Source organism: Stigmatopora argus, chromosome 4 (genome assembly GCF_051989625.1).
Source record: "Stigmatopora argus isolate UIUO_Sarg chromosome 4, RoL_Sarg_1.0, whole genome shotgun sequence".
Taxonomy (NCBI): Eukaryota; Metazoa; Chordata; class Actinopteri; order Syngnathiformes; family Syngnathidae; genus Stigmatopora; species Stigmatopora argus.
The window spans coordinates 2,523,536-2,546,035 of record NC_135390.1 but is presented as its reverse complement, the minus strand read 5'-3'; the positions used below and the strand labels follow the sequence as shown (position 1 = coordinate 2,546,035).

General features: G+C 40.1%; 1 protein-coding gene across 4 annotated transcripts in view; it reads left to right on the top strand.

Moving 5' to 3' along the window:
* hace1 (HECT domain and ankyrin repeat containing E3 ubiquitin protein ligase 1) overlaps positions 1-22,500 on the top strand; it is a 133,673-nt gene that overhangs the window by 83,049 nt on the left and 28,124 nt on the right. For all 4 annotated transcript variants that reach the window (XM_077599241.1, XM_077599242.1, XM_077599240.1 and 1 more), the window contains 5 exons: positions 1,557-1,668; positions 9,567-9,664; positions 9,821-9,908; positions 10,008-10,157; positions 15,353-15,549. In XM_077599241.1, the coding sequence (XP_077455367.1) occupies positions 1,557-1,668; positions 9,567-9,664; positions 9,821-9,908; positions 10,008-10,157; positions 15,353-15,549 (645 nt within the window). The remainder of the gene's footprint in view (positions 1-1,556; positions 1,669-9,566; positions 9,665-9,820; positions 9,909-10,007; positions 10,158-15,352; positions 15,550-22,500) is intronic.

Here is a 22,500-nt window from a genome sequence, read left to right as displayed (position 1 = left end):
TGTGTCTGCATCGTAATCCAAGTACATTTAAATTTGTTTATGTTATGTTATGAGCGTGTTGCCGTGCAAAAAGTCCCCCCCTTACCCCCTCTCTCTGTCTGTCTCTCTCCCCACCGCAAAATCTGTCTAATTTTAATAATATTAAACACATTTTAGTGCTATTAAACCACTAGTTATTTGTTACTTTGTTAATAGATGGCAAATTAGAACAAATTAAAATGTTTTTCCAATCCAATATCCTGTTTTTGGTGTTTTTTCAGAGGGTTGGAACGAATTAATTTGTTTTTATTAAATTTGTATGGGAAACGTTCGTTTGAGTTACGAGAAAATTAACATACGCGCTCAGTCCTGTAACGATGTTGTGGCGGATTTTTTTTTAATGGTTCATATTACTGCAATAGTTATCACTTTTGAACAAGAAATAAAATAAAATAAATTAAAGCGGAATATTGTTTTATTTCATGATCACAATTGTACAATTTCTTTTCAAAAAGGATATAACGTAAGCACAACCAGGAAGTGTGTCTGTACCAAGTCTCTAGGTGCTAAATAGCTGATATTTTAACGATCGACCTCAAGATCTTCGATCAGTCTTAAATACTATTGTGATGTGCTGACATGGTACACGCTACGAATCTATCAAGGCTACTCGCGTCTGGCTAGTCAGAGCACGTTTATAACTGCGGTGGGCTGGCGACGCCGTGAGCCGTTTTTTCACCTTTTATGCAAGATACGGTTTAACTTTTTTCTCTCTTCATTTTCATTTGTGGAAGTCAAAATAAATGTTGTTTATTGTTTTATCTGCTTATCTTTTCTCTATTTTGAAATAAATGACCGTGTCGGCCATATTGTCTTGCATCATGGCGTCATGGTGTTATGATGTTTCGTCTCTGTCACCTTGCATTTTCGTGCATGTCGTCTTTTATGCTCATATAAGCCATACCCTCGATTCAGTCATTTTTTTTGTTCGACAAATGCGGCTTATATGCGAGTAAATACGGTCCTTTTTTTTCTTCAGTGCTGAGTCCTAGTAGCAACAGTGGCTTCTGCTTACGAATTTCAGTGTTTATTTTCACATTTTTTGTGATTAAAAAAAACTAATAATAGAAGAAAAAAATCGTGAATATATATGTGGCTCCTTTAATAAATGTTTTTTTCTCCATCATTGTTTATCAGTATTACAATTTGAGCTGTAGAATTGAGACATCTTTATATATGGATTACTGCTCACCTGCAAGGAGGCCCTTGTTTTAATTACTATCTTTAACTTGTTAAATTTGATTTCACCTGATTCCTCTTTCGGTACACCTCACATCCCCAAGGGAAAAGTCAGTCTCTTTTTCATGCTCATTCTTCGCTCTACGCCTCACACTAAGAGAGAAAAGGTGTACATTATGCAAATGGGGCTCGGTTCCAGGTCTGCAATACAAATGGTTATGTCAACTAGGATTTTTTTCCAGCCCATTAATTGCAACACAAAATCCAGATTCTTAGCAGATGTAAAAGCAATGCAAAGTGTGTGTGTGGTGGTGTTTATGTTGTGCTTTTGACTGAAGCCTTTCAAGGATCGCTGTGAGTGGTTTTACGAGCATCTTTTAGCTGGACAAACAGACTCCGACATGGTGCATCGTCCCGTCAATGAGAGTGACATCCTGCTCATCCAACGAGGTGAGAACAAGTTATTTTTAATGCAGCAAACATCCCCACAAAATAAAAATCTTAAGAAGACTCCTCATTAAATGTACTGTAATCTCAAAGTAAAAAATTATAAATGTGCATGTGTGTATAGATATAAATATACAGTGGAGCAAATAAGTACTTAGTCAACCACCAATTGTGCAAGTTCTCCTACTTGAAAATATTAGAGAGACCTGTAACATGGGTAAACCTCAACCATGAGAGACAGAATGTGGGGGGAAAAAACAGAAAATCACATTGTTTGATTTTCAAAGAATTTAGTTCCAACTTAGAATGGAAAATAAGTATTTGGTCACCTACAAAGAAGCAAGATTTCTGGCTGTCAAATAGGTCTAACTTCTTCTAACGAGGTCTAACGAGGTCTCCACTCGTTACATGTATTAATAGCATCTGTTTTAACTTATTATCGGTATAAAAGACACCTGTCCACAACCTCAGTCTCTCACACTCCAAACTCCATTATGGCCAAGACCAAAGAGATGTCGAAAGACACCAGAGACAAAATTGTGACCTGCACTAGGCTGGGAAGACTGAATCTGCAATAGGTAAAACGCTTGGTGTCAATAATTCAACTGAGGGAGCAATTATTAGAAAATGGAAGACGTACAAGACCACTGATAATCTCCCTTAATCCCTCCCTTGGGGCTCCATGCAAGATCTCACCCCGTGGCATCAAAATGATAACAAGAACGGTGAACAAAAATCCCAGAACCACACGGGGGGACCTAGTGAATGACCTACTGAGAGCTCGGACCACAGTAACAAAGGCTACTATCAGTAACACAATGTGCCACCAGGGACTCAAATCCTGCGCTGCCAGACGTGTTCCCCTGCTGAAGCCAGTACACATCCAGGCCCGTCTGCTGTTCGCTAGAGAGCATTTGGATGATCCAGAAGAGGACTGGGAGAATGTGTTACGATCAGATGAAACCAAAATAGAACTTTTGGTAGAAACACAGGTTCTCGTGTTTGGAGGAGAAATAATACTGAATTGCATCCGAAGAAAGCATGGGGGTGGAAACATCATGCTTTGGGGATGTTTTTCTCCAAAGTGACCAGGATGGCTGATCTGTGTAAAGGAAAGAATGAATGTGTCCATGTATTGAGAGATTTTGAATGAAAATCTCCTTCTATCAGTAAGGACATTGAAGATGAGACGTGGCTCTATCTTCAGCATGACAATGATCCCAAACACACAGCCAGGGCAACTGAGGAGTGGCTTCGTAAGAAGCATTTCAAGGTCCTGGAGGGGCCTATCCAGTCTCCAGATCTCAACCCCGTAGAAAATCTGTGGAGGGAGTTGAAAGTCCGTGTTGACCAAAGACAGCCCCAAAACATCACTAATCTAGAGGAGATCTGCATGGAGGAATGGGCCAGAATACCAGCAACAGTGTGTGAAAAGCTTGTGAAGAGTTATAGAAAATGTTTGGCCTCCATTATTGCCAACAAAGGGTACATACTTTTTGCTTTTGCTTTGTTGTTCTGTGGCCTTTGACTGTACTGTCTATGCCTTTTCTTGCTACTGTCACAATGAAATTTCCCGAATTCGGGATGAATAAAGTTATCCAATCCAATCCAATAACAAAGTATTGAGATGAACGTTTGGTATTGATCAAATACTTATTTTCCACCATGATTTGCAAATAAATTCTTTAAATATCAAACTTGTGATTTTCAGTTTTTCTCCACATTCTGTCTCTCATGGTTGAGGTTTACACATGTTGACAATAACAGGCCTCTCTAAGTTTTTCAAGTAGGATAACATGCACAATTGGTTGTTGACTAAATACTTATTTGCCCCACTGTATCTGTACATTATGTGTACATAATTGCATACAAATGTTTGCTGTGCGTGTAACTGAAATGTTCATTTCTCATCTAACCCATTTTTTAAAAGATAATTTTGTATAGCACAACAACTGTCTTGATTCTAAACAAGCAGGTGGAACCGGTAAAGCCGGACACCTCTGCTTGTGACTAAACACTGACCAAAGCTGTCAACCATTGCTCTCCAGAGAGAGTGAGAGAGAGCAAGAAGAGGGCAAGAGAGAGCGAGAGAGGGCGAGAGAGAGCGATGTATATATACACCGTAAACCCTCTATTTCAACGGCATGCCGTCATATTTCTCAAACTTTCCCCCCTAGTGTCGTTCAATTAGAGGTGCCGGTCAATTAGTGGGTGCCGCTCTATTTTTGGCATCTGGTCAGAATTTTGAGAAGATGCGGTCAATTTTATGGATGAAAAGAGAAACTAGGTAACATATACATATTTATTTAACAAAAGGCACAAATACAAGGCAATTACTGGTAAGTAATTACAAATTACTGGTGAAAATCAAGTGCCACGTCGCTGTTGTAGCTGTCCTCGTGATTCACATCACCTTCCGCATCAGCATCGAGTTTCTGAGTGAGTTCACGTTCATCATCGCCATCATTGGCTAGCGCTTGCTGGAAAAGTAGCAAACCAGTATGAATCGGGCCATCTGAAATGAAACAATGTATCTGGCAATCCTTCGAGCCGTCGAGATCGTTGGTCAGTCCGCATCCCTTTAACGACTTGATGATTAGATCCTTCAGCAGATGATCCCAAGCATCGAATGACCTTCCATTGTTGGTGCTTGCATATTGCCGAATTTGGTGTAGCTCTTCTCGCCGTGCAACATCCACTTCTCTTAGAACTGTCAGACTTTGGCCTTGAATGGGGCGTTCCAGTAGACCTTGGGGGCCTGTATAAATTTGGTGCAGCCTGGAATCACGGCCACATCGATATGGAGCTTCTTCAATTGCTTCTTGGTGGCATCGCTAATGTGACAACAGTATGAATCCCAGGCAAGAAGGCGCTTGCCATCTGACCACCTTCTCAGGTTGAGAAAAACCTCTTTCACCGGCATGCCGCTCTATTTTTCAAACTTTCCCCCGTAGTGACGTTCAATTAGAGGTGCCGTTCAATTAGAGGTGCCGTTCAATTAGAGGTGCCATTCAATTAGAGGATGCTGTTCTATTTTTAAATTCTTCCCCCATAGTGCCGTTCAAATAGAGGTGCCGCTCAAATAGAGGTTTATGGTGTATGCATGTATCTATGTGTATGTATGTATGTGTATGTATGTATGTATGTGTATATGTTTATATGTACATATGTATGTATATATGTATGTGTATATGTGTATATGTATATCTCATCTCATCTGATTTTCAGAACCGCATTATCCTCACTAGGGTCACAGGGGGTGCTGGAACCAATCCCAGCTGTCTCCGGGCCAGAGGCGGGGGACACCCCGAATCGGTGGCCAGCCGACCGCAGGGTGCAAGGAGACAGACAAACATGCACACTCACACCCATACCTAGGGGCAATTTAGAGTGTCCAATCAGCCTACCATGCATGTTTTTTCGGAATGTGGGAGGAAACCGGAGTACCCGGAGGAAACACACGCAGGCCCGGGGAGAACATGCAAACTCCACACAGATGGACGTGACCTGGACTTGAACCCAGGACCTCAGAGCTGTGAGGCTGACGTGCTAAACACTCGCCCCACCGAGCCACCCTATATGTATCTGTATAGGTACCGTATTTACTCGCATATAAGCCGCACGCGCGTATAAGCCGCACCCTGAAAATTGTCTTGAATTTTTTTAATTTTGTAATGATAGGTTTATCCTTCGGTATTTCAAAATTCACATTTCAATAAAAGAGGCATCTGAAGTCACATCCTTTGATTCTTGCAAGAAGAGAATACATCCACCCGCCTGTCCGGTCAAGATTATTCTAACAACTCGAAGTCTCTCTCGCTAATTTATTCATAAGATTTTAACGCCATGCCCCACAGAAGTCTAAACATTTTTAGTCTCATAACAATTTATCTCAGTTCTCAAAACAATTGCAGGTCTGTCGAATCTTCCCAAGAGAGTTTTGATGTGAACCATCCTGAGATGCTGATGCTTCCCAAAACAATCCACAGTTCCCAAGAGCGCTTGTTGTGTACCATCTTCATGCTTTCCAAAACAATCCACATTTCAATGTGAACCCTCTTGATGCCCAAAGCAATTCACAGTCCTCTTGAGGCGAACCACAATCATTACTTTTGCAAGAGATGTATTAAAATGCCCTTTGTATTAATGTCAATAACTTCGTTGCAAGCATATCTTTAATATAATAATATTGATAAACATTTATAATAATGATAAACCTAACATTCCCCCTGTTATTATATGTGTATGCAATCCCATAATCATTTTTTATTTATGACAAATACAAATACACTTGGGAAGTCTGTTGTCTCGATCTTTACCAGAATTCACCTTACTTGCATATCTGGCCTGAAAATGGAAGCACAAAATTATTCTCGTTCAACTCATTTTCATAATTTGCATAATCCTGGACATCAATGTTATCACCAGTAGGCTGTCTAATAAGCAGATACAATCCTTGTAATTCAGAATTTGTTAGAGCTACTGTATCAACCCTAAGTCGGTCTAGCAAAAAGCGTAAGCAGGTGATAAGACAATACCCACACATTGTCAAAGTATTAGCCAAAACAGCTATTGCTATCACCTCGGTGAAGGCCAATTTTTTTTACATTTAGCGAAGGCCTTATCCCACCAGTCTGCCAGAAGGTGGGCCGTTCCACTCCGAGTGCCTCTTCGTTTCCGGTTCAGGGTCTGCAGGGCTTCAACGGCCCAGGTTAGGGACCCATTAGGGGACGTATTGTTGAGTGCAACATTTTCAAACATTGCATACGCCCCCTGCTCCCTCAAGAGCACATCAACCGTCAGAAGCATATCAACCGCTTTGCGGTCCTGGAAAGTCACGAGACCGGTGGCTGCCAGCTGTTCCTTCATTGCAAATCCAATTTTTTTTTTTAAATTTTTTTGGACATTGTAGTGGATGTTGTTCATCCTATTCATATTTTTATTTGGTGTAACCCAAAGAAAAATAGACTCCTGCTGCAATTTGGCAAACCAACCCATAAGTCGGATTGCCATCTTTCGATGAGGCTCAACGTCATCGAGAGAGGCCAGTCGCCGCACCGAAATTCCCAGCTGCCAATTGTATCTCCTCCACTCTAAAACAGATACTGGTAAAACAGTGAAACCAAAGGACATAGTCCTGTTTCTTTTTTTACAGGAGTTATATAATGTAGTTGCCCCACTTCACCACCATAAGCCAAAACGTGGAATCAGTGAGGCCGTTTGTCTTGGACAATGGGCACACCATGTTTCATCTACCGCACCCAGATTCAGACCATGCCCTGTAAGGTTCAAACAGGTAAAGTTAGCACAGTGGAAAAATTGACTTGTCATTCACTGCTTCTGTAACAGGATAGACACCGTTTCAATATTTTTCCGTTTACAAGCAGGACACTTTTTTCTTTTGTAAAAACACTTTACCCAAAGAATGGTGATTGAGGGAGATGTTATATCCGATCGTATTTTCCCTCGTCCAGTCGTTTGTTTTAACCCTTTGTAATAAGGTTTAGTCTCAATTGAAACGTTTGAACCATTGAAACCATATGGCGACAATAAAACCAATATACAAAGTTATTTCCAATTAATATTGGAGTGTTTGCATTTTATTGGGTCAGAAAGTTTACCTTACCCGTCTCCTCAACCGTTTCAACTGAGGGTACCTTCTTACAATGCAAAAGGTGGCTCCACATCCCCTTCTCGGCATGCTAGTGCTTCTTCTTTATACTGCAGGTTGAGCACCACCGTTGGTCCAGTCTGTTTCCTGTTGAGAAGCACAGTTTCCTTCTGCTAACCCAATTTGAATGCGTTTCCTTAAAGATTTTTTCAGTTCCAATTGTGCAGTGAATAATGGCGATTTGTATGGTCTACTAAATAGGATTTCCCTATGTTGTTGTCCTGTTGAACTCGTTATGTAGGCAGTGATTTCATAACGAGATATGGAACCTTCTGTCCATCCAGCCAAAAATGTTGTTAACACAATTTGGGTGCCATTATCACTATAAATCTTTGGAATTTCAAATTGTGCACTGATATGCCGAGCACAGGTTAAGCATGCTCTGCCACCAACTTAACCCTATAAATTGTGTAGTGGCACCGTACCGAGGCCACCACCCCCCTGTCGAGACAAAGGACTTCCCATGACCATGAGTTTTGTTAAAAGCAGCTCACCCAAGTAAGCTGAGGTACCAATTTGTTTTTGTTTTTACCTCAGTGATCCCAAATTTCACATTTTGCAGAGCAGATTATTTGTTTCTCCACATTAAGTTTCAAATGTTTAGTATTGCTGCTGCATTCCTGTCAAAAATTTCATTTGGTGAAATTGTTTCTTTCTTTTTGTTTTTGTACTAACCTGCCGCCGCCATCCCCGAAAGACTTGTTGGCGATTTCAGAAATCAATATCAAATTTCCAAATCCTTCTTCCACCTTGATATTTGATTGATAGATTATATCTTGGTGGCTAGCCAATCAAAAACACAAAAAGATAGACCATCATCCACGCTCACACTCATAATCAGGGGAATTTAGTGTTCAACCAGTCTAGCATCCATAATTTTGGTTTGTTGGAGTAAACTGGAGTACCCGGAACAAACCCACGAATTCTCGAGGACACCAGGAATACTCCACACTGGAAGGTCTGGATCCACCCCGCTTCCATTAGTAGATCCTCGAACCGCAAGTTTGATGCGTTAATTACTAGTCTTTCAATTTTGGTCGTTTACCCATACATCAGAGGCCCGTAAATTTTCATCACAGGTGTAGACCACTATCCCCAGTGGGGCTTCTTGGTAGTTCACCCCCTTTGCTGCCCAATCAGCAATAATCATTCCAGAAGGAACTAGGCAATTAATGTATTATATTCGCGTGTCACACATCTACAAATTGAAATTTGTTTTGGAAGTTCAATTGCCGCCGTTCGTCGCCCTAGTCAGCCAGGATGAGCGACTGCCATGCGAGTGGCTGTGATTAACTCTTTGTTTGCCAATAATGCAATAACGGAAAAGTTGTGACACATTGAAACACACACACACACCCACTCAAGTATATTAACCGCTTGTAAAAAATAACTCCATATTTTGCATTAAGTTATACCCTATGTTACTGCTATCAGTTTAGCTGTTTGTACGCAGAATTGAGGGGGCAATAGTTTCACCTCCAAAGTTTGTTTTAGTAGGCGTCAATGTATCTCGCATTCCGTTCGAATTTTGCCCATTCCATTGTATTCCTAGACAACCCATCTACTTAAAGCACATGTCTCAAACCGATTCCGCCGAGGGCCGCAGTGGGTCCTGGTCTTTGTTCCAACTAATCCAGTACCGACATTTTAACCAATCAGGTGTCTTCTAAAATAAGTAGCACCTGACTTTAATTAACTGATTACACTTGCAAAAGGCATCCTCTTGTTGAGTTGGAATGAAAACCTGCACCCACTGCGGCCCTTTGAGGACCGGTTTGACACCCCTGACTTAAAGCATTACTCAAAGGTTGATATTTTATAATTTGGAGGTGCTAATTTTGAACATAAACATAATTTCATCACTTGTTTCATACCATGAAAGGCCCCACCAGATTTTGGGCATCCAGTGCCAAATAGAGCCTATTTTCCAAATTTCCCCCGAATTTGTGGGGGGGAGAACATGCAAACTCCACGCAAGTGGGATGTGACCTGGATTTGAACCCAGGACCCCAGAGCTTTGAGGCTCACGCGCTAACCACTTGCACCACCGGGCCGCCCGCCATTTAAATGTGTTGTCTATTTTTCTTTTTTCATGAAATATTGGCATTTTTTCTTAATTAATGCCTTGTGCTTTAATGTTCTTACCACTGTTGACATAAAATGTTTGATGCTATATTTCCAGTTGTTGTTTTTTCATTAAATGTAAACATTTTTTAATTCCTTTAATCAGACTCCATATTTCGGAGCAGCTGTGAAATGGTTTCAAAGTCTACTAATGAGAAACTGAAACAAGGGATTGCTGTCCGCTTTCATGGCGAGGAAGGAATGGTGGGTCTTTGGATTGTGGCAATTGATATTTTTGTTTGTTTGTTTCAGTTTGAGCAAGAAAGTTATTCTGGATGTTTTCAGTTTTTAAATAATTAATCAATAACAATGCAATATGATGATGGTACTGTTATTCTGCTTGTTTTGTCTGTCTAACAGGGTCAGGGTGTTGTTCGGGAATGGTTTGATGTCCTATCCAATGAGATAATTAATCCGGACTATGCTCTGTTCACTCAATCAGCTGATGGTACACTTTATTTAGATTTTGATTATAGCATTTAGTATGACAAGCACACATTTTGGGTGGTTTGAATTAATTTGTTTGTTTGGATTACACTTTTTACAGGTACTACTTTCCAGCCCAACAGTAACTCCTCCGTCAACCCAGACCACCTGAACTACTTCCGATTTGCGGGCCAGATCTTGGGTTTAGCTCTGTATCACAGGCAGCTGGTCAATATCTATTTCACCCGCTCCTTCTATAAACATATTCTGGGTAAAAGAAATATATGATGTAATGATTTTATTTCTTAATTGTAGAAGCTCTGGATTAATAGAGGGCGGGCATTTATATGACAAAGGTTTGTGTGTGGGGGGCGGGGATTATCCCTACGAAAACATTCTTAAGACCTTGGAACGCCACATGACGGCAAAAGTAACAGGTCCCAAACAAAATAGATATACCGTATTTACTCGCATATAAGCCGCACCCTTATAACTGCCTTAAAAGTTTTGAATTTTACAAATTCTCGCGTATAAGACGCCCCCCTGATTCACAATTTTCACCTCCATATTCATAGTTTTAATAGGGAGTACAAATTTGTTACTTTGAAGGGAAAATCTTAAGAAAAATCATCACAAGTGGTATTTCTAAGATACTGTCGAATCAAAAGCACATTATTAGGGTCAATATCATAAGGTAGTTAATATGCCTGTATTTATAAATGCAAAATATCAAATTATTCAATTTGAAAAAAGAAATAATCTATCTTGATGAGAACTTGATGCTTTCTAATTACAGAAATTACAATTTTCTTACCAGATATTTAAGATCTTGTGGAAGCCATATTGCTTCTAATGTCAAAATATCTCAATTCTTTCGATGGTTCATATTACTCCAATAGTTGTCACTTTCGAACAAGAAATACAAAAAAAAAAATCAAAGTGGAACTTTGTTTTATTTCAAAATCAAGGCTACTTGCGTCTGGTCGGTCAGAGCATGTTTAACTTGGTTTAGACGGCAGTGCCCTAGATAAGATGACTGCCCCGGGACCTAGGTAAGATGGACGTGCCCCGGGACCTAGGTAAGATGGATGTGCCCCCAGCGAGCAATGACAGGAACGTGAGTTTTTCACGTTTTATGCAAGATATTTTTTTTTTCTTGAATTGCATTCATAGACGTTAAAATACATTTTCTTTAGCATTTTATCTGTTTATCTTTTCTCAATTTTGAAATAAATGACCGTAACGGCCACATTCGCTTGCGTCCTGATGTCACGGTGCCATTCCATCATGACCTCACGGCGTAATTCCGTCATGATGTCACGGCGCCATTACGTCATGATGTCACAGTGCCATTGCGTCATGATGTCACGGCGGCATTGCATCATGATGTCACGGCGCCATTGCGTCGCGACGTCATCGTGTCACGGCGTTGTCAACTTGCAGTTTCGTGCGTTCATGTTTTTATGCACATATAAGCCGTACCCTCGATTCAGTCATCATTTTTTGTCCGACTAAAGCGGCTTATATGCGAGTAAATACGGTATTATCCTGACAGTTTTCATTTCTAGTACGAGGGCAAGATTGAAAATGCTGTACTAGTTTCTGTGAAAACGTGGTATGAGAGCCACTGTTCAAGCGTGTAGAAGCTTGAGGAAGAGAAGTAAAATGCATATATGTAGGCCCATTGACCAACACATTGAATAGGTTTCTGTGCGTCAATTCGGACTAAGTGGAGGACCAGCGGTATGCCACCAACTTTATGTGGGAGATGATGATTTGTTTTTGGTGTTCTTGGCTTCACATGCAACCCCTTTGTGTAATTTATTTTCAATGAGCTAATATATCTTTCTGTTCAGTCAATATTATTTGTCCCATGAGAGACTATTTTTTCTAAGGTGAAATGCACCTAGCAATAAAAATAAGCTAAATTGGAGTAAACCCATAAGAATTAGAAGTATGTGCATGGCTCATCTCAAGGAAATTAAACTTTAGAATCTTAACAAAAACAACTTGGCAGCCCTTTTGTTGGTTCGGGCTGCAACACTTGTCCGATGAAAAGCACTTGAGTTAGTGCGTGACACGTAGGTGGAACAGTGTTGACAGTTTGGGCGCCGATTCCTTCTGAAATCAGTGTGTTGTATTTACGGTGTGATTGGTTTGGAGTCTTTGTGATTTAACAACCTTGGGGTGCAGCACGCCAGTGGCTCATGATCTCCATACTTGAGCGTCAACGGTGCCTCGTGTGCATGAGATTTAAAACGTTAATATTTATTTCTCTGACGGACCGGCACCGGTTAGCTGGGGACTATGGCCATTTGTTCTTTTTCGACCTCGTACCCACAACGCGCATGCTCGTTTTTTGTTCTGGAGGGTTTTTGGAAGACAAATGTGGCTTTATTGTAACAGACCGACAACTTCTCGATATCTAACAACTGTTTATAAATCCTTTTCCATCAGGCAAAAGTGGGGTATTAATTTGAATATCATTGGGTGTGTTTCAGTTTGGAAGGAACTTCCAAATATGTTCTTCTCCTATGGCTATCTTATCTTATTAATTAATTTGTCTTATCACTCAGACCTTGAGAATATTGGCAAGATCCTTCAGCCAAGAGTTGAAATATCTCTTACATTCCTGGACAACCAGAGCTAACGAGAAAGAATTATGAGTCCCAAGATGTGGAATGTGTAGGCTTCTTTTAATATGGTTAAAGGAGAAACAGTTAGCTGACTCTACGAGTAAAGCAAGTAGCTTAGAAAGGGGAGACTTCCACGCCGGCGGAAACCTTCAAAGCGAGTCGTGGCTGGTTTGATAACTTTATAAAAACAAACTGGGGATAAACTCGTTTGTGCGTCATGGGGAAGCACCTAGTTCCGACTCGAAATCTGCGGCGGAATACATAAACACCTTTGCCTCGGTTATAGCACAACAAAGGTGTGTTTCGTAAGCTGTTAATTTAAGTTAAATTTAAAGTTTGTGTTATGTTACATAGTGTCACAAAATTGTAGCGAACTGAACGTGTTGCCGCCAAGTCTCTCTCCTCCTCCTCCACACACACGTCTATCTTGAAAGTAAGAACTCTATACAGTACTGTACATAATAATGTCACATTTTATTGCAGCTCATAACCACTATATAGGTATTTGTTACTTTCTGAATGCCAGCGGCGGGCCGTCAGGGCCTTCATGGCCTTCTCTGCTGGCCTAAGAAATATCTGAATCATATTATATTTTGTGCATCAATACGTACTTATTATTCCAAATGGTCTGTTAGCTTCCTTTCATTGTTTTTCCCCCTGGTTGCACTGCTTCCAGATGTGTGTTTTCATATTGAAGCATTTAACCAATCACATTTCAGCCATTATTTGTTGCCAGATCAGATCTGCCTCAAAGCCTGCACAATCAGTTCTTGCAGGCTCTGCTGCATTAAACTAGACTGTTGCTTTTAACCAATCATATTTCGAGTTGGCAACCCCACAATGATTTTTCATAGGCGTTAGCATTTTGCTGGCTGGGACATGTCCTTGCTTTCACAAACTATGATTGGCTAGTAGGCGGGCCAAAGCAGTACCGAGGCAGCCGAGATCGCAAACTCCACCCACTATGGCCGACAGAGGCAAAAACAAATAGATTCTGTTTGCTCACAAAGCTATTTTCTAGACGGACTTTTTCAGGAAAAAAATGGACATCATTAAGAAAGGGCGGTCAACTCCGAAGCTAGCAAGCCTGTTACAGCCGGGAAAAGGGTGTGTGGGGCACTTTCAACGAGCTAACTTAGCTCCACAAGCAAATAGTATATTGTTGTGTTGATTTAATGCCATTTTCAAAACGGACTATGCCGGAAATATGACAGGACAGGCTCGACTTTCATCATTAGCTTCGATGGCGATAGGAAAGAAGGAAGAAAGAAAGGAGGATGGATATTGTGTAAAAAGGATTTTTGGTGAGTAAAAATACAAATATGGCTATATTCCTAAATAATATTTCAATTGTGGGCCAAGTTCTGATATCTGAAAAGCTCCAGTGTTTGTATTTAAGCTCCAGTGTTTGTATTTAAGCTCCAGTGTTTGTATTTAATCACAAAATGCTGCTAGGAAGAGGATTTTACCCCAGTTTAATTTTTGGCGTTTCACCATTGACGTCCATCGCTGTCTTTTCCCGGGAAAAATCACCCCCCTGGCCTAGTTGTAATGTCTCAAAAGCTCCAGTAATTGTATTCAATTAATAAATGATGCTAGGAAGTGGATTTTACCTAATTTTAGTAAATTTTTTGTCATTTCACGTATGGACGTATCGACGTTCATCGCTGTCTTTTTACCGGGGAAATGATACTCCAGGCCCGGTTCTGATGTCTAAAAAGCTCCAGTATTTGTATTTAATCAATAAATGCTGTTTTTGGCTGGATTTTACCCCATTTTCGGACAATGTTTGCCCGTACGCCATTGACGTTCATCGCTGTCTTTTCCCGGGAAAATCACCCCCTGGCCTGGTTTTAATGTCTGAAAAGCTCCAGTATTTGTATTTAATCATGAAATGCTGCTAGGAAGTGGATTTTACCCCATTTTTGTGCATTAATTTATTGATAAATTTTTATGTGTCGCAGCTGCAGCTGCAGTAGAGGTTTTATAGCCATAAAATAGTTTTTGAGGGTTGGATTGATACGTTGAAGGCGCTACCAGAAAATGCACCGCCCGCCACTGCTGAATGCAGGTGGTGAATTAGAACAATTAATAACATGTTTTCCCACTTAGGTGTTTTTTTCAGAGCGTGGGAATGGATTAATTTATATTTAGTTATTTTATATGGGAAATATTGATTTGAGATACGAGTAAATTGACATACAAGCTCGGTCCCGGAAAGCCTTAAGATCGTATCTCAGGGTATTACTCTACAGTAATCCCTCGATTATCGCAACTTCACTACATTGTGGGTTTTTTTCTGGGGGATTTTTTTTTTTGTAAGTTCATAAAAATGTGAAAATCCACGCTGAAACTCGCAAGGGGAAGTCACTCCCCTGCCCTCCGCTTGCTACTAGAACTCAGCACTGAAGTAAAAAAAAGTTTTTTTTAAAAGTTCATAAAAATGTGAAAATCCACGCTGAAATTCGCAAGCAGAAGCCACTCCCTTTTTTTTTAAATAAGGGTGCTTCGCGGTTTTTCGTTTATTGCGGCCATGTCTGGTTTATATTAACCGTGATAATCAAGGGATTACTGTATTAGGAATATTAGACTTTTAGAGCAGGGGTGGCCAACTCCAGTCCTCGAGAGCTGCTATCCGGTACACATCTCCCTCCTCTACCACACCTGAATCAAATGATCAACTCATCTGCAAGCTTCTGGACAGCTTGCAGAAACAGACTCTCGAGGACCGGAGTTGGCCACCCCGGTTTTAATGACACGTTCCATAATACATACATACATACATTGCATACATTTTTTTTAATTACATCTATGCATTTTATGATACCAGGAATTCCAGTGAACTACCAGGATGTATCATCCATTGATCCTGAGTATGCCAAAAACTTGCAATGGATCTTGGACAATGACATCAGTGATCTGGGTCTGGAGCTCACATTTTCTGTGGAAACAGATGTGTTTGGTGCCATGGAGGAGGTGCCGCTCAAGCCAGGAGGCACAAGTATTCTTGTGACTCAAGACAATAAGGTACAGTGGTTAATCATCGAGATCACTTGAAGTGTATTGCAAGATTTTAATTTTTTTTAACAACTTTACCCACAGAGTAATTTACCTTTTGGCAATTACTGGACAATTTATTACCCTTCACGAGACAGTTTTGCTCAATAGGTTAATGATAGGATTACTCATAAAATGTAGAGAAATTGATACAGAGTAAAACTAAGAGGGAGAAGTAATTTCAGCTGAAAAAAATATTTCTGCATACATTATTAAAGCGCGAAAAGGTAATTTTGCCTGTGAAAATGAATATGAATAGATTGTGTACATATGTTTATTTATTTTCGCCTCATCTGCCCTCCACTTTGGATGCGCTCATCCATCTCATTGGAAAATGTCTTTCGATATCTTGTTCATTTTAATTGCTTAATAAATATTTTTTTTAATCTTTTTTCTCTTTTTTGTGTTTTGCACATAATTCATATAAAATTGGTATTCTTTAATAATTTTGAAGTGTTGTAGGGGTAGAATTGGGGATTTTAGGACGGGTTGGGACCAATGTTCCCTCTAAGCTGCGCGCATGCGCAATTGCGCACTACTCTCGTGCTCTCTGCGCAAGCAAACATATACAGCGCACAATATAAAATCCAACCTGAATTGACAAAAATAAACACATTATATTTTTTTCTGCGCCATTTTTCAAAGCAACTCAGAGAGTGACAGTCTGTCACAGACAAACGACAAGAAACTGTAATTTCAGATAAAACTATGACTAACACTGTCTAGCCAATGATATGGTTAGCTTCACATCCCGTGTGTTTTCTTTCACGGCATAAGTAAATGTTAATGACATTAATTGGCTGCGTTATTTACACATTTTGCCTGTATTGCAGATTAGCATATAGCTAACAGTTCGTACGAGCTGCTGTCAAGCCTTTATCACGGCGAAACGACCGGGCTGCGGCAGAGCCACTCAACAAGGCAAAGTAAAAAAAAGAAATCCGGTTCTTTTAAGATGGGATGGCTGTCGGAGTGTGTACACATAGAGGAACAAACGGTGAAATTGGGGGAGAAAGGTCTCCTCTGCAAAACACGCAGCGAAGCTATAGTTAGTAGCGAGTTTTCCGATGGAAAAATATTGCCTATACAGTGGTACATCGAGATACGAGCTTAATTCGTTCCGGGAACGAGCTCGTATGTCGATATTCTCGTAACTCGAACGAACGTTTCCCATTGAAATTAACTAAAAACAAATTAATTCGTTCCAACCCTCTTAAAAAAACACCAAAAACAGGGTATTGGATTGGAAAAAAATGTTTTATTTCTTCTATTCGCCATCTATTAACAAAGTAACACATAACTAGTGGTTTAATATGACTAAAATGTGTTTAATAGAACTAAAATTAGACGGATTTCGCGGAAGGTAGAGAGAGGGACATAGAGGGAGTCGGAGGGGGGACGAGCGGGGGAGACTTTTTGCACCGGTGAATCGTAATATAACAAACAAATTTAAATCAACTTGGCTTACGATGCAAACACACTCAAAAATAAGTTTAATCTAACCTTACACTAAACTTAATTCAAATTTTGTTTTACATTTTTATACCTTCTCCTGGCCGTGTTGGCTGTTTGCCCCGCCTCCAACCTCACGTTCGCTATCGATGGGCTGTTTGCTGTTGTATTCCCTTCAAAATATTCTGAAAATGATGCACACAAATGTCCTCACAATAGGATAACGCACGACCACTTGCCAACGAGAAGTAGTCTTGAATTAGTGATCGCTCCGCTAACGGGAGCTAACAGGCTAAGGGGGGAAAAACTGAATAAAATGCAATGCCCCTCCCAGTGCTCGCAGAGACATTACAAATAGGTAGTTGCGACCAGAGATATTACTCGAGGAGTTGTGGGGGAGAGAGCCAGTGCCCATGATGTTCTTATGAGCAGCCAACGAGAAGTAATATACTATACTCCTTGAATTAGCGATCGCTCCGGCATTTGCGCTGAGTGACGAAAAAAAAACACTAAAAAAATCCAACGCGCTCCGCCCAGTGCTCGTAGAAAGAGATTCGGCAAAAAAGACAGTGCGCTACAATGATAAACAGCCTCTCATGTCTTGGCCACCTGGCTTTCTCGTATCTCGAAATCTTTCTTGTATCTCGAGATAATTATTTGCTCTAAATTTTACTCTTATCTCAAAATGCTCCTATGTCAAGGTACCAGTGTAGGTGGAAGTTTAACTATCAAGTGACACATTCAGCATAAAAGTCATTTGAAATAGAAGTGAGAAGGACAGACGTGAAAAATACGGTAAAATGTAAGTGTGATTTGTGGATATTCTAGTGACATTTATTAACATGTTTTATTCATAGACTTCAATCATTAAATTTTATTATGACTAGATCATTTATGGGTGGTAGACATGCACCTGCTTATGGCAGGTGTGATACTGGTGTGTGCCCATAGCGAGCAATGATTATGTTGCTCACACTGGTACTCAGTGTGCTCAGGGAGGTTGTCTTTCTGCCCAGACAAACAAAAAAATAGAGGGAACATTGGTTGGGACAGATTAAAGCTTTTGCATGTAAAATGCTTCTCTACTTTCGAGGAATCCAAGTTACGAAAATACTTCTGGAATGAATTAATTTTGTAAAAATAGATATCGAATATCGCGGATAATATAGACCAGAGATGGCTGTGATAATCGAAAAACCGCAAAGTAGGATCACCCCTATTATTACTACATACCATACTACGTTTTTGCACCTATACAAAAATACAAGTACAATTATCAATAAGTTATTAAATGTTATAGTTATAGTCAGTGTTCCCTCTAAGCTGCGCGCGTGCGCAATTGCGCACTACTCTCGTCTTCTCTGCGCAGCAGCAATCATATGGCGCGCAGTAAAAAAAAAAAAATTTTTTTTTTTTTTTTTTTTTTTTTTTTTTTTTTTTTTTTTTTTTTTACCCCTTTCCCCATGATGGCGCTGTTTAAGCGGCAGCCAGTGGCAGTAGCTCTGTCCACTTATGTTTTTCGTGTTTTACAGCATGTTTTACATGAAAAATTAGAGGGAACATTGACATGCACCTGCTTGTGGCAGGTGTGATACTGGTGTGCCCATAGCGAGCAATGATGATGTCGTGACCGGATGATTCGCCTAAAGACGTTTCGCCGACGGACGTTTGACAGACGGACAGGTCGCCGAATGGACGTTCCGCCGAACGTTCATTCGGCGACCTGCCCGTCTGTCAAACGTCCGTCGGCGAAACGTCTTTAGGCGAATCATCCGAGTACCGATGATGTCGCTCACACTGGTACTCGGTGCGCTCAGGGAGGTTGACTTTCTGCTCAGACCAACGAAAAATTAGAGGGAACATTGGTTATAGTAGAGTTGAGCAATATGACAAAACTTGTTATCGCGATAAAAAAAATTAGCAGTCAATATTGATGATCATCACTATCACATCGTTTTTCTTTCAAATTTGGAACATAGAACTCAGAATTCTGTGAATAAGTAAATAAATTACTTTGCTCCTTATTCAATTATGAAAGTATGAGTTTTATTTATTTAATAAGGGAGAGCACATATTAATGAACAGGCTTGGATCCGCAAAATACTACATATGGAAAGTTCATAGTGTAGAAACAATAACACACTTAAACTTAAGATGAGGAGAAATTTTAAAAACTTCAAAATCATACCTTTTGCAGTCACAAACAAGGAAGCCATAGAGAGGTACGACAGTGTATCACTTTTGAAAATAAAGCATCTGTACATATTACTATTTCTGAAAATGTGTGTGCGTTAGTATGTTTGTCCGTTAACATCGGACAAAATGGAGACAACACCGTACATCCGTTTTGAATGCGGTTTTGAACAAACAATTGCAAATGTACGACTCTAGGATAATACCGTGCTCGATTTTTAAATTTGAGCCCCAGTTCTTCAAAAAATCAATTTTCCATTTCCAATAGGGAATGTTGGTAGGCTTTAATAATCAAACAATGTGATTTTCAATTTTTTTTCCACATTCATGGCTGAGGTTTACCCATGTTGACAATTACAGGTCTCTCTAATCTCTTCAAGTAGGAGAACATGCACAATTGGTGGTTGACTGAATACTTATTTGCCCCACTGAATGATATGAGAAGCAATTCAGCATTTCAGTTCAATCATGCCAAAGCGTCAGTAGGATACCAAAACAAAGTAGCACACAATATCAGTTTGAGGAATATGTAGCAACAGAAATCTCTTTCATGGGGATCCGTAAAAGTGAAAGAAAACATCAATATTCTGGTAAGAGCTAAGGTTAAAATGAAGTTTACTTACCAAAAACCAAGACAGCAGTACCCACGCAGTCAGTCCAACCCCAATGGAAACAGTAACTACCAACACAAATGACCCAAATCAACCAAGCAGCAGCAACACTTTAAATGCACATTTACAAGCATTTGACTGTGTTAACGACCATCAACTCACATGCATAACTCTGCATCTATGCCCTGTTCACAAAGCACAGGAGGCCCAAAGACAGCTATACCTCGAAATGAAACAAATCAGGGCAAATCAAGGCTATACATGAAGCCCACACGAGAGCACGAACATATCTACCGTAAGGTGTAGTCAACATGGAAAGAAAACAGTTTTCCCACACCTGGAAACTCGCCGACCAATCAGCCACGCGGTGCATTTATGGACATCATGTAAAAAAACGATCCATGCATCAACTCTGCTTTCGGCTTTAACAAATACAAAGTTTGAGATTACACATTTAGAAAAGAAGAGAAATTCAATCACTCGTCTATTAGGATCCGGCAGCCATTTCTGGCCACCATAAAATTTTCAACTCTCTACGATGCACGGTTTGGACAAACGTAGCGTGAGAATCTTAACATATCCATCCATCCGTAAATCATGCTTTATAAGGAATCATGCTTTATAAGGAATCTAGATGACCATTATAACAAAGTTATAACTGATGCCAGAAAGGCCTGTTGTTATTTTGATGTTTTTTTGGGTTCTTTTGTGACCTTTCGGATGAGTCATTGTCGCACAATTTTACCTGGCCAACCACTCTGGGGAAGATTTGGCACTGTTCCCAGCTCTATCCATTTGTGGACAATGGCCCTGACTGTGGTTCGCTGGAGCTCTAAAGCCATGGAAATGGCTTTGTAACCTTTTCCACATTTCTTCTTGAATTTCTTTGAATCGTGGCATGATGCTCTGATCTCTTAGCCTACTTCACTTTGTCTTTGTTTTCTTGATTCAACATGTGGTGGTGACCAGGTGTTGGTGTGCCCTGTGAAATTGAACTCGGCTTTCCTACAATTGTGATAAGTCAGTAAATTTAAACCTTCTTGTGCAATAACCAAGGCAAAGAGGTTAATGTATCCCACTGCAGCTTTTGAGGCAAATCTGTGTTGGGGATGAGTTCTGTTAGGTATTTCATTTTTGGGTGCTTTATCTTCAGAGTCTTTCTCTTAATGTTGCTTTAATTGATTGTTTGGTGTCCCTTTGTGTTTCAATGGTGCTAGCCACTTGCTATATGTATCCATGTGTTTTGTGAATCAGTGAGTCTATGTTGTCTTGTCTAAGTACAACAATGCATATGTCTGCACAATAAAACTATGCTGGCTTAAAGCCTCCCTCTGTTTTTTGACCACACCCAATATTTTTTGTGAAACCAGCTCAGAGTTCTATCACAGCCACCAATCAAACAATGTTGTCAGCTACAGTTCACTCACGCAAGTTTGGGCAAAGGCTTTACACCAGAGGTCTCTCATTTTCTGAACCGCTTTATCCTTATTAGGATCGTGGGGGGTACTGGAGCCTATCCCAGCTGACTTCGGGCCGTCTGCTGAGAAAAAGTGGAAAAAATCATGTATACCATTTTTTTGGGTCACAAATTATGGGTGTGCGTATATATTAATAAATACGGTAGGTCTTCACAAAAATAATCTTCATTTACCAAACCCACAAAGAGGGGAAACCCTGCAACTGAGGCATCTTTTAAAGCGTGCATAATAGCAATGCACAAAAAGCCCTTTACCGATGGCACCATTATAAAGGATGTTATGACTGCAGTAGCCAAGTCACTATTTGTGGACAATATACGACAGGATGATATTTTATCTGCTATTGGTGATATGCAACTAATAAAGTAGACCTTTATGGAAAGTAGGAGAGAGAGCATAACTCTTGTTTAATACAGAATGGCTTCTTGATCTTGCTTTTCTGTCTGACGTGACTGACAAAATTAACCAGCTGAACATACAAATGCAAGACAAGGATAAAAGCATGCCTGACATGATCAATGCTGTCAGGGCATTCGATGTGAAGCTCTCGTTATACCTTCAGCAATGAGAGATCCAATGTTTCAGCACATCCCCTCTGTGTCCAAGATGTGTGACACTAATGCAGTGTCAGCCAGGTTGAACGTTTCTAAATACTGTGACCGACTGGCAAGGCTTGAAAAGGATTTGAAGAGTTTGAAAAGGCTGAGCCTTGTGTAACATTTATAGCAAACCCCTTCATGTGTGGTCAAAAAATAAAATAATTAAATAAAAACATTCAATTCAGTAACCTTGTCTCAGTATGGCTGAACTAATTTGTGTTGATCCAACAGAAACCGAAATTGAGATAATTAACATGCAAAATAATGTGCACCTTAAATCTCAATAGAAATCCTCACATTTCTGGAACCATGTAGAGCCAGACAGCTATAAGAATCTTAACCAAGTAGCTCTGCAAATGTCTGCTTTGTTTGCGTCCATTTTCCTGTGCGAGTCAGCCTTCTCTGAGATGATTACCGTATTTACTCGCATATAAGCCGCTTTTGTCGGGGAAAAAATGATGACTGAATCAAGGGTACGGCTTATATGCGCATAAAAACAGAACATTTAAATTGGAAATTTGGTTGGTTCCCCAAAAATTTAAGTGACAATTTTTGGGGATTTCCGGAGTTTTGGGAGGTTGTGCGGAG